The sequence below is a fragment of the Chelmon rostratus genome, chromosome 14 (genome assembly GCF_017976325.1).
Source record: "Chelmon rostratus isolate fCheRos1 chromosome 14, fCheRos1.pri, whole genome shotgun sequence".
In the NCBI taxonomy this organism is placed as follows: Eukaryota; Metazoa; Chordata; class Actinopteri; order Chaetodontiformes; family Chaetodontidae; genus Chelmon; species Chelmon rostratus.
In genome coordinates, this window is record NC_055671.1 from 12741972 (window position 1) to 12755076 (window position 13105).

General features: G+C 42.4%; 1 protein-coding gene across 1 annotated transcript; it reads left to right on the forward strand.

The window, feature by feature from the left end:
• The first annotated feature begins 1753 nt into the window (after positions 1 to 1753).
• On the forward strand, positions 1754 to 12748 carry paxbp1 (PAX3 and PAX7 binding protein 1). Its single transcript, XM_041952865.1, has 18 exons — positions 1754 to 2174; positions 2428 to 2550; positions 3389 to 3601; positions 3995 to 4216; positions 4317 to 4417; positions 4905 to 5128; positions 5500 to 5689; positions 6831 to 6954; positions 7587 to 7689; positions 8000 to 8115; positions 8263 to 8462; positions 8548 to 8695; positions 8815 to 8936; positions 9664 to 9740; positions 9828 to 9894; positions 10247 to 10393; positions 11576 to 11730; positions 11951 to 12748. Exons 1-18 carry the CDS (start codon positions 1865 to 1867, stop codon positions 12069 to 12071), a joined length of 2763 nt encoding a protein of 920 aa, XP_041808799.1. The 5' UTR covers positions 1754 to 1864; the 3' UTR covers positions 12072 to 12748.
• The last annotated feature ends 357 nt before the right edge of the window (positions 12749 to 13105 follow it).

Here is a 13105-nt window from a genome sequence, read left to right on the forward strand (position 1 = left end):
TATCTCCAATTATCATTTTAATGGCAAAGGGTCATCTTGATGTTAATTAATCACAACATATCACTCCAGCTTCATTCGTGGTGACACTTTAATTTCAGCAGTTATTATCACTACCGCAGCATGTACTACGCTGTGTCAAGTAATGGCTCCGTAATGACCCTTGCTAACTGCAGCTCGCATGTCTGGCATTTATTAAAGGAAGTGAATGCCGTCAAAGTCCGGAATGCGCACTATGTGTTCCGATCAGGAGAGAACATATGCTCCTCTCAACGTAATGCATTTATTGTGGCAACAATGTGTGCAGCAAATCAGGTGCAATTTTAGAGGTATGCATTTGGATCTTTCATCTTCTACAAGAGTATTTTTCTAAAACCTGTTGCCAGGTAAGTAGGTAAGTGAATGAAATAGCCCAGAGGTAATGAGGCGTGAGTGAAAACGAGATAGGAAAAGGACAGACTGTTTATCTGTTCATGTATCCGTATTTGAATCTGTTTACTCTTAAATAAACTTTTCATGTGAGTAAATACTGAACGCCGTGTCTTGAATTGACTTTGGCTCCTTTGAGTTGTGCACAATAGGCCCTTCTGGCAGCAGACGTTTTGACTTGTCACAGCAGGAGAAGCACAGGCGTGCCGACTGGCATTAATGATGGCTCTGTTGTGTAAACCACGACAGCATGAACAATAGCAGGACCCTCAAACTGAAGCAGCTGAATGGAATTCGGCCATCATTCATTTTATTATTTACTACACCTGTGCCTTTCGCGCTGTGAAGTGTCAAAATATCTGCTGTCGAGCAAGCCCATGTTGCCTATGATGTCAAAACTCTGAACTTCTAATTCTCTCTCTGTAATTGTTATAGTGTTTGCTTGCATATTTGTGCACACCAACTTCAATTTATAACTGTGCTGATGACCACGGGCCTTTTTAACGACCTTGAGTACAATAATTGAGTTTTGAAGACTCATACAAATATAGTGCTTTATACCGTCGAATGCTGTTATGGCAGCATTCGGTCACAACTGCTATAGCTCTGACCTGAATGCTGATTCACTGCAGTTAAAGGCAATTTCAGTGGTCATTTTATGCCTTAAACGATGTGCTAACTTACATTTGTATTTGAATGCCTAAGTGAAACAAGAAACCAAACAATAAACATAAGCATACAGCAAACAGTGGGATTGTTGTATTTGAATGTGAATTACTCTTCCTATCTGATAAAGACTTTTCACTGCGATACTGAGAATAATTTTACACTACTTTCTGCTTGTGTTTTTCATCTATTTATTCACTGCTACATGTGTTATATAGTAATGATAATAATAAACTTTTTGTATAGCACCTTTCATACAGGAATTGCAGCTCAAAGTGCTTTACAAGAAAAAATCACATGCACCAAGTGAGTGCTTTACAATGAAACGACAGAATGGACATAAAAACAGATAAACAATGAATGTAAAATAAGATGGGGAATAAAACCCAATTGTGGATAAAATACAATGCATAAAAACACAGCATAAAATAGTAAAATATAGGTAAACATGGATTGCATAGCATGCCTAAAATCAAGTTAAATACAACAGTGTGCAGCACTACATAAGCGCGAGGCAGAGCACAGAAGTTTCAGATGTTATATGTAATTCATTACTGTGTATGACTGATGCATGTACTGCTTTTAACCAGTTGGGTGCAGTAATGTGCCGGTGACGCACGTGGTCCGCCTCAAATCTTGACGAAGAAGAAGATACGCAATATCACAGAAAATGGCCGACTGTGAGTTTAGGGATAATTTCCTTCGGCTCCATGCACCATTTTAAGGTGTCCTACGTCTGACCATGCACTGTTGCATTTAGCAGAAAAAGATAATGTTTAAAAAGGCGAAACGAGCAAATTTTCGGCGGAGGAATGAGTCCGACGAGGACGAACAGGAGGAGAGTCGGCAACCGCCACTGGCACCGACATCGTTTGGGCCTGTAGTGGAGGAAATCCCGTTCATGGAGACCTTCAATAGCAGCATTAGTGCAGCACCGAACATCGCGGATAACTATCATAGCAACGGCTTTCAGGTTAACGTTCATAGCATAAGAGCCGTCAAGAAAGAAAAGAAAGTCAAAGATATAGCTCCGGTGCCTGGACCCACGAAAGCAAGTTTACTGAGTTTCGACGATGAAGAAGGTAACTTTGCTAAGTTAGCTAGCCAGCCGGTGAACTAGATGGGGGAAATGTGTTGTGCTGATGAGTTGAATCATTAATGTCAATCTTTCTGTTCCCGCTTGATACAGAAATCGTATTAATAATTGCGTAAACCACGATAGATGAGTACCTCTCCAGACCGGGGATCATTCCTCTGACCATCGGCTTAACCTGGATGATGTGCATGCTTAACTTGCCTCACCACTCACTTTCCCGCTTGACCGCCTGTTAACAGAAGGATCCGAGGTGTTCAGAGTGAAGAAGTCCAATCACAGCAAGAAGATCGTCAAACAGCTGAAGAAGGAGTACAAGGAGGATTTGGAGAAGGCTGGACATGTCAAACAGGACATCAAATCAGGTGGGATAACGTCAGCTGACCATGCCATACATTACCTGCCTCTCCGCTGTCACATTAGTGATTTGAATTTAGGCATTTCATTTTAGTTTTGCTAATATGTAGAGCAGCATTAATCAATCGGTTTGAGCTGTAGAATCCTCTGATTACATCCTCTTAAATTCTGTAACTCTTCTATTGTAGTAAATTGAGCATATTAAGTTGTGGACAAAACAAGACATTTGAGAATGTCATACATGACCATTTTCTGACATTGTATAGACGAAACAACTAATCAGTTAATTGAGAAATTTATTGACAAATTAATTGACAATGGAAATAATTGGTAGTTGCAGCCCTACTAGCGTGCACCTCAACTGTTACTGTGATTTGTGTCACAAGATGGGGGTTCCTATTCCCAAGTTCCCATTGAAGTTAATGCTGCTTTAGGTAGAAGTTATGAATTGTACTTGTGTTTACATTCAGCAGAAATGCTCCTCGTATCACATTACCATTTATAGGACGGTGGTATATTGGAAATTATCAGTCATGTTAATATTATCAGACATTTCTGTGCATAGCATCAGTGCATGTTCACAGAAGTTTGCCATGCTCTGTGATTACACTTGTTGAGCACTAACCTAATAAAGAATCAGGCAGAAATCAGATGCCAGTCAGAGTCTTTGCTTGTCAGTGTTCACCACAGATGGCCAAAACTTGAGCTACTTGAAATATCCTTAAGATTTGTATATACCAATGCTACTGGGGGTATCTGAATGGGCCAGTGATGTAACATGAAACATAACCAGTCACCCATCACTTATCCTCTTGGCTCATCTATTTCTGCATCCCATTTTCCCAGATGCTCCACCTCAGCCAGCGGTTGCCATCAAAGAGGAGGTCACGAGCGGAGCAGGCAGCGAACAGGGCGAGGAAGAAATGGAGGTGGACAGCACTGATGAGCAGGAGGAAGAGGCACGAGGTCAAAGTGGCCAGGCACATGGCCAAGCCTCCAAGAACAACAATACTGGAGCAACATTCAACACGCTTTCCTCCCTCGGCAGCCTCAGACCAGGTATTATACACTCATACACACACACACTCAAATTTGACTGCTTGTTCAATGTTCTGATTATCATCTCTGGCACAACCAGCCTGACGCTCATACTGTTGTAAAAACTGGGCCAACTCCTGGTCTTGATGATAGCTTTGTATTTTGAGTGTTATGTAACAGGAAATACCAGTGAAATTTGATTTCATAACAGTTTTAAAAATTGAATTCTGTAACTAATCTTTGACGGAACTTTGTGCTCTTCTCTGAATTACTGGTCCTCTAATCAGTCAGTGTAACCCCCCGTTGTTAAGGCTTTCATCTCACTGCATACAGCACCATGCCTTTAAACCTGAAAGACCTTTTTGTATTTGCATATTTGCACAAGTACTTAGACCAGTTTCTCTCTTACTTTAGGGGAGATCCCCGATGCAGCCTTCATCCATGCTGCAAGAAAGCGCCGGCAACTGGCTAGAGAGCTGGGAGGTGACGCCCCTCTGGTCGAGACAGAGGCTCCTAAGAAACGCCTGGTGGGAGAAGACCAAGATGCCAGCGACGACGAAGACGAGGAAGAGAAGAGGATCCGCTTCAGTGGGGTGAAGAACAAAAGCCAGCGACAAAAGATAGCTGAGGAGATAGGTACCGTAAGCAAGCGATGCACTTTCAAGTTCATTAATTACATACTAGTATTTTCTATTAGTTGCCTCCAATGAGACTAACATCCCCTTCACATACGCAGGTATTGAGGGTAGTGATGACGAGGCACTGGATACAGGTCAGGATGAAGAGGTGAGCCGTTGGGAGCAGGAGCAAATTAGAAAAGGAATCAGCATACCCCAGGTAAGATGTACTTAATCTCTGAACAGCTGTAAAATATTTCACCTTCTTGTACGACTTCTGACCATGGATGATGCGGGTTTTTCTCCAATTTTCTTATCATTTAACCCTGCGGTGCTCTTTAGTTTAATTTAAGTCTGATTGGTTGATTAAACAAGAAGTCGAAGTTGCTTTCATAATCATTTATGGCAAATATTTGCTGATTCCAGCTGTTTTATTTCATTATATATTGAGTATCTTTTGGTTTTGGAGTGTGGTTTGTACAACATAAGCAATTTGGGCATGTCATTTTCAGATCTGGAAGCTTTTGTTGGACATTTTTCTGACATAGACCAGACAATTAGTCAAAAAAAGTGACTGATGGATTAACTGATGATGCAAATAACCATTACCATGAGTTCCAGCCCTAATAAATTGGCAACAGACAGCAGCCGTGCTATTAGTCATAATAATAAAAGCATTATGTGTTTTCCTTGTTTCTAATGACTAGGTCCAAAGCACCCAGCCAGAGGAGACCACAGTCTACTACCAGAACAGCTACGAGAGCCAGCCCTATGGCTCTTCTTACAGCTTGCCATTCACCTACAGCACCGTGGCACCACAGACTGGCAAGCCAACTGGCCGAGCAGACAACGGCTCCGTTCACTACGGGGCCCCTATTAGTGACCTAACCCCGGTATCCATTGATCTGGTAAAGAAACGCCTGCTGGATAGGTAGGTTCCGTGGAACACCGCAGCAACGTGTAATATCAGTCTTCAGCTCAGCTGCTGCAATTTCTGTGTGCTGTGGTCCTGAAGAGAGAAGCAACCCACAGATCTAAGGGCCAGAGAGGCAATGTGGAGGGGGGGGTCTGGAGGTGGGGTTGCTTTAGTCCACCTAATTGCAACTCCTCTTTTACCAGGAGTGCATTATTTTATCTTGTTGTCTCCTGTTAATCACTTTTCATGATGTCCCTGTGTTTGTTTGAGGTTTGCACTCTGAAGCAGTTATGTCAGTTGTTAAGATTCGACTAGCTTTGTGTTTCTTCAGGCCCATCTAAGTCATCCTTCTGTCCTGTCTTTCCCTGTATGTCATGTGTCTGTAGGCTCGGCCAAATGTGTGCAGGCCACAGCGCAAACGCCAAGCGCTACAAACAGATCGAAGACGACCTAGCTGCCTCCGAGAGCACCATACAGCAGCTGGAGGGCTCATCCAATGACAATGCAGATCAATATAAATTCTTGCAAGAGATGCGAGGGTATGTTGGAGACTTGCTTGAGTGTTTCAGTGAAAAGGTAAGGGAGAATTTATATGCTGTCTGATTAGCTGTTTTCTGTCTTGTGTCTGTGTGATCTCTGACCACATAATGTGGAGTTTAAAGGCATAAGGACTAAGAAAAAATCAGTATTGTGAAACATTGAGTCATAAAAAGCTTATTTCTGTTATGATTCAATTGTTTTTTTAGATTCTATTATTAGCGTTAGTTAATGGTGCTGACAAGTCAGGGTGACTGCAAATTTGTCACTTTGGGCACATCTGTCTCTCATTTTAGTGGGAAATATGACTTTGTTCTATTATCTCAGTGACATACTTTTACTAGTGGCTGATGTACAGAAACAAAATGCTCTGACTTGAATCAGAATACGTTTTCAGCTACTTAAACGTAATCAATTTCTACTAGTCATTACTCATACAACAAGTAAACAAAGTTATCTGAAGATGAGTTGGAGCTATAAGAGGGCCCAATATAGTGACAAAACCAAGTATATACAAGTCCAGTCTTAACAAAGAGGATGAGTCCAGTTTGTTAAATCATAATGAAGTGATGTCTCTGACACAAACTCTATTTATGTAGCTACTTACTAAACGCATGTCTAAACAGAATAATTCAGTCTTAATCCTGCAGCAGCAGAGCAGCGGCTGCATGGAACAAAGAGAGAAGTGGCCTGCCAGCTGCCAACACGTGTTTCCTCATCCACACTAATTTCTGTTTTAACCCTGTTAGGTGGCTCTCAATGCACAGAACACTGTGATGGAAACAGGACACTAACCATCCATTACGACTCAGTTTGGAGTCCTTTAATACAGTGTAAACATCAAGACTGGAACTGTATATTGTCAATGTTGGGTAAAAACCGTTAACTCTAATTTTCTGATATTAATCCATTAACCTCACAAGGCATTTAACTTTAACTTGGTTTGTCAATATTTTCAACTCAAACCATTGGCTGAACATGAGATCATAGTGTTGAAGCCTTCCTCCATGGAAATATGACATTTTAGCCATGTCAAGTTTTCACCCGACACTAGTGATATTTTGGTTCCAGTGTTATATTGCCCGTCATGCCCCTCTTGTCCCTCCAGCAAGACATCCCTGTGACTCGGAGCCCCGCTTTTGTTTGGGTCAGAGGTCACAGAAGGCATCATATCTTTCAGGTGCCTGCTGTCCTGGAGCTGGAGGCTGCCATGCACCAGTTACTAAGGCAACGGGCCTCACGACTTGTCCAGAGAAGACAGGATGATATTAAAGATGAATCGTCGGAGTTTGCAAGCCTTTCAAGTCAGTCCATCTTGAAGGTTTTTATGATTTATTTGAACAGACCTCGTTAGTTCTCTGTATGTGAGTGTGTGTGAGTGCGCGCACTGTTCACATCCTTGTCTCCCACCACCCCCGTTTATGTTTCCCTCATGAGCGCGATTGAGGTTAATTGAGGTGTGATTGTGAGCGAGCGAGCATGTACGCACGTGGGAAATGTTTATCAGAGGAGCTGTTTCAGCTGCTCTTTAATGGCCGAGTCTCACAGTCAGCTGGGTGGTTGTAACTCAGCTCAAGCAATGAGTCACTAAGTAAAGTTAAAATCTGTTAGTGACTTGTCATCTGTCACTGTGACATGTAGGAAGGTGCCGCCAGGTAAGTGACTAGAAAATGAATGATGCTGTAATAATTTTGATCAAATATGATGTGCTATTGCTGATTTATAGATAGTTGTAGGTCAACATTTTAACATGTTTTGTAAGTTAAAACCATCCTTATGCCTATCACCTGCCTGTCTCAGCTTACTTTATTTTTAAGCATTTTGACTTATTCTAAATTTGACTACTCTTTATGTTGAGTGCCTAGAATAAGAAAAAGGTTATGGTTATGTCCCAGCTTTTCATTATTGGTTCTAACATGGCTCCTGTCTCTTACAGATAAAGCTGTCATGGCTCCTAATCTAGACTCATTTGGTCGAGACCGCGCAGCATACCAAGCGCACAGTTGTCAGAGGAGGATAGCAGAAAGAGAAGCACGACGGTATGAAGCTCATCCGTACTCGAAGACATGCTGTCAGCATTTGTAGGCTTAATTTTTGTGACGGTACAGGCTTTGTTGCCCTTGTGCTTGCCTCAGACCAGAAAATGCCAAAGACATCTGATCTTTTTGTGCTGTTATTCCAGATATACAGCCCTAAATGTAGCTCTGTTTGTTAAGCATAGGTTTTCCATGCAAGAGACCCACAGTTGTGACTTTCAGGGCGTTGTTTCAGTTCCAAGCTGGTTGTATTTAATTCAGCATTCTGTCCTTGGTTTTCATTGTCTGCCTTTGTGGTTGTGTGTGGGTGCAGAACACGGCGGCGACAAGCTAGAGAGCAGAATGGAAAGAGGGCTGAGCATAAAGAAGGCTTATCATCTGATGATGAGGAAACCTCTACTGACATAACCAGCTTCAACATGGAGAGAGGTACATCATTAAGTTGCTGCAAAAATCTGTATCAGCTATAATGAGGAGAACTGGCAAATGTGTTGGTGAAATGTAATTTAACCCAGACGTAACTGACGCCAGATATTCTGCAGCTCACGCCTAACCAAAGCTTTTCGTCTCATTCAGATCGCATCATCAGGGAATGTAAGAAAGTGTTTGAGGATGTGGTGGAGGACTTCCATTCTCTTGACTGCATCAAATCCCATTTTGAAGTGTGGAGGCGAGACTATGCCGAATGCTACAGGGATGCTTACATAGGACTCTGTCTGCCCAAACTCTTCAACCCTTTAGTCCGCCTGCAGCTCATCACGTGGAACCCTCTTGAGGTAAGGCACGTGTGAGTGTTTTTAGTCTGACATTTCTTGTAAAGGGAGGACTGAATTCTGAAATCCATTTTTTTCCCCTGTTCAGGGTCAGTGTGCAAACTTCGAGTACATGCTCTGGTTTGAGTCGCTGCTGTTTTACGGCTTTGAGGAGCACAGCACTTTACAGAGAGGAGATGGAGATATCAGCTTGCTGCCTGCTATAGTGGAGAAGGTCATCCTCTCCAAACTGACAGGTAGAGAATCCCGCACAGCTGCATTGAGCATACTAAGACTTGCTTGGCATAACAATGGAGGCCAGTACAAAATATGTCATGTGTATTAATGTATCGGGGGTGGTGTGTGTGTGTTTCAGTGTTGGCAGAACAAGTGTGGGACCCGCTGTCGAGCAGTCAGACAGCCAGTCTGGTGGCTTTCATTCACAGACTAATGAAAGGTTACCCCACTGTGCTGCATGGGGACAACCGCTACACACAGGTACCGTCTGCTCTCTTACAACCCTGATTCCACAAAAGTTATCTTTTCCATGTGGATCAGTATTGGTTTTTTGTCATAATATGTAATTTGATAATGCTGCCCTGATGAGTGCCATTCATCATGTAGCCTCTTTTCCAGAGGACATCCACACTCACATCCACTTTCTTCACTTGTAGATCAAACAATGCGGTGCATTTGCTTTGACGTGCTGGCCCACAATTTCAGACTGACTGGTTTTTGTCACATTTATTTTTGCTGTGTGATAGATCTATACATATTGAGTAAAAATGTCCAAAGCTCATCATTGTTGACATCAATTTTCTTGCAATCCCTTATCAAGATCGGCTTATCGCCCACGCTGGTGGAAAACATAAATAAAACAGACCTTGCTAATCCTTTTTGACATAAACTCTATTGAAAGCAGTATAAAGATATATATATTTACTGTTTAACCTCATCAGCTTCATAGATTTTTGTGAATATATGCTTCTTCTGAAGGGTGTGGGGAGGTTCACCACTTTGTGAACAGCACATTGTGAAACAGTTGTCGGTAAACACAGTTTATTTGCAAGTGATTGCGTTCCGTTTTTATTTACTTTTTACACAGTGTCCAAGCTTTTTTGGATTCAGGTTGTGCCACCTGGATAAACACAATGTACTTCATCTTGAAAATAAGATTACTTTGGCTCTTGTGGTAGAATGATTTCCTTTTTTTCCTCTCTATCAGGAGCTTTTGAAAACCATCGTCTTAAGGACCAGGCGTACTCTGGATGAAGATGTCTTCCTTCCACTCTACCCCAAAAAGTATGTAACACCGTTATTTACACTGGAGGTTGTCTGTGTGCTGTGAAGTCGGCGAAAGATTAAAACTGTGTTTTTGCTTTTTGTCAGTGTGTTGGAGAACAAGAATAGCGGCCCCTACTTGTTCTACCAGAGGCAGTTCTGGTCCTGTGTGAAGGTATGTGCAAACGTTCATACAAACACTGATTACACTGAGGGTTTTCTCCAAATGAAGGTCCTGAGCGATTGTTGTCAATCACGCCACACATACAAAGGAAGATTTGAAAATACAGGAGGACACCAAGAAAACTGTTGCCTCTTCACTGCAGTACTGCTTGGCTTTGATTGGTGCTTTGCATTTATGACTGTGTGCACACATGTGTGTATCACTGGTTGCACACTAACCAATGATGGCGTTTGCTTCTGTGGCAGCTTCTAGAACTACTTGGATATTGATGTTAATGTGCTGTTGGCGTTGCTGCTGTCCTGGTCTGCATGAGTTCAGTCTAACTCTTTTGTTCTGTTAACAGCTGCTGGGCAACATCCTGCAGTGGGAAGGCGTCTTATCCATGTCCTGTCTGAGGGATCTGGCTTTGGACAGCACTCTGAATAGATACATCCTCTCTGCACTGCAGACCACAGATACTTGGGAGGACAATGTTCCAAAGTGCCAGAAGGTAAGAGACACACACATCAGTTGTTTTGTACTTTCATGCTTTTTGTGTAAAGACACAGCAGAGCTCATACAGTCAGAATGCTTGATCAGATCAACAAATGTGTTTGAAACAGAATCAATACAACTGTCATTCATAAACTTCACATCTTATCATATGGATGAAGTCGGCTTGTCATATTTCAGTCTATGTAGGAAGACTTAACATTTGTTGTGTTATCCGGGCGTTCCTGAACAAAACTGCACGGCAGCTGTAAATCCTGCTAAATGCCATTTAATCATCATAAAACCCAACACACCCGTCTTTGGCTCGTATGTGACAAGACACGTGAAATGAGAGCAAGTTGTTAAGAAGCAGCAGCTGTGACACATCCATTCATTTCTCCACATTCCATTTACCTATTTACAACTGAGAATGCCATAAGTTTTGTTCAGTGAAATCACAGTACACTACACAGTACCAGAACATGGCACATGGAACACAGCAAATGTAATTATTTGCATATTCCCTCAACTTTGTCCTCGGTCAGGAGAGTGGACATGAAGGGTGTCTGGCTTTTAATTCCAGTTTGAAGAACTGGGACAGAGTATACGAGGGCCATTTTTAATAGATAAACCAGTCCACACTGTTGGCACATTATTTGTAGGCTTATTTGATGCTTGATTCCATCAGCTTAGTCAACATTGTCATTAGTTTTGTTTGCAGTAGAGCGATTGCAGCTTCAGAGGTGACGCTTTCTGGTATTTTCACACACATAATCAGTCTCCTCCCAATAGGTTCACAGGTTCAGTCTGAGATTAGAGAAAAGTATGATTTTTGTATTTTAGAAATTCACAGGCATTCACCTGCATTCGTAGGTTTCAGAATTATTCCAAAGGGATCTTACTGTATTTTATCATACACAATGTGCCAACCATGTTTAAAAATACATATTTTTAGCTACCTGAGCAGTGGATCTGGCTCCTCTCCTGGCTCTCCTTACAATTTGATGAGAGGTGCTTATATTTTATCATACAAGCCTCTCAAACCAGGTCAATGTGACCGGCTGCTCTCCACTCCCCTGTGCAGCTAGCAGGCTTAACTCGCCTCCTCAGTTGGTCAACACTGGCCGTTTGTGACTCACTGAACAGGGTGACCCAGAGCTGGTGTTTAACTCCAGCTTGTCCCTTCTTGTACCTTTTTCAGGTGGTGGAGTGCTTGCCAGTGCAGTGGTTCTCTGGGCTGAAGGGCCAGCAGACGTTGCCTCAGTTGGAGCCATTCTGTCGCTACCTCACCCACCTGGCCAACTTATTGTACCGCAGCAGTTTGGGCATGTCTGATGTGGAACGGCGCAATGCCAAGTAAGAGGCCCTAGTAGGCTCTGAATATACAACTGCACATACAGTGTGTCTAAATGAGGGAACTGTAATTCTGTTGTAGCTCCCTCTGCTGGAATATTATGGAAGGTGCTTTAGGAGGAATGAATTGTCAGGGTTGTTCTGTTAAATAACTAGTGTTCTTAGAATACTTCCTTGACCAGTCTTTTAGTGTTTTTCTACAATAATCCATATCTGCCAACAGGGACCAAGTGAAAGAGGTCGTGAAGATGTTGGGCCACGTGAATGCCCTGGACCACATCATCACCGTGGCAGCAGAGCACGGCATTAAAGACATCAAGACACTTTTGGAAGCCAAATCGTAGAGGACGACATGGCAACAGCAACTTTTCATTCACGTTTTGTTGTTTTCAGCACGCTTGAAGCCGTGGGGATCACCAAGTGGGATTCCTGGAAGAAGGTGTGCATAAATAAAACTCAACTGTCGCTACTTTAACTGAAAGAGGAAGGTGAAAAAAACCTTGGTGTAAATATTGTGAATAGTGTAAAGAAGGGTGTGCTACACCTATCAACAAGACCCATGCTGAAACGAGGCCTTGTATTGTCAGCTCAAAATAACCACTCCGTTATTCTACATGCTGGCGTTATTTTACATGCATAATTTATTAAGAGTAAACAGTGAATTGCTGGCATCTGTTTGTAAAACATCTGATCTCTAAATTGACACCATATTTGACTTGGATCTCTGTAAAAACCGCTTAACCACCTTTATTTCTCTTACACGCTAATGTTTTCCACATGTGCCAAAAGAACTTTTGAAAGGTAGAAATTTCACACTGGCAAAGACTGACAACCAACTTGTCTCCCTGCGCTCTGTGGCACAGTTAGTCTGGTTGTTTTTTGCTCCCCACCTCATCCCACAGTGCTCCTCGTCACCCATGGACTGCCCTGATGACCCTACCAGAGCTGAGAGCTTTGTATTCAGATTTGTACAACTTTTGTTTCAGTATTTTATTTGCCTGAGAATAAACTATCCATTTGATGATCGCTGTCTCGGTGCATTTAAGGGAAAACTTTGGCTCAGGAGATGGTGCTCTTGCATCGTTGTGCACATTCTGACAATGAAAATAACTCCCAAAATTATTTCCAATGTTCCATGAATCCTTCTTAAGTTTTTAATGACGCCCTAATAGACGGAAGGAGAGTCATCACTTACTTGGACATTTTTCTGGATGCTCAGTTTGTTTTTGAGCACGCAGTGAGCTTCAGTGGAGTGGCAAGCTGATTGCCTCTCATTGCCAACAGTCCAGACAACCCTGTTAATGTGAAATAGTCATGAATTTGTTGATTCCAGCCAGTTGCCTCTTGCAGCAGTTGGCTGTTGCACAACGAGGTAGTG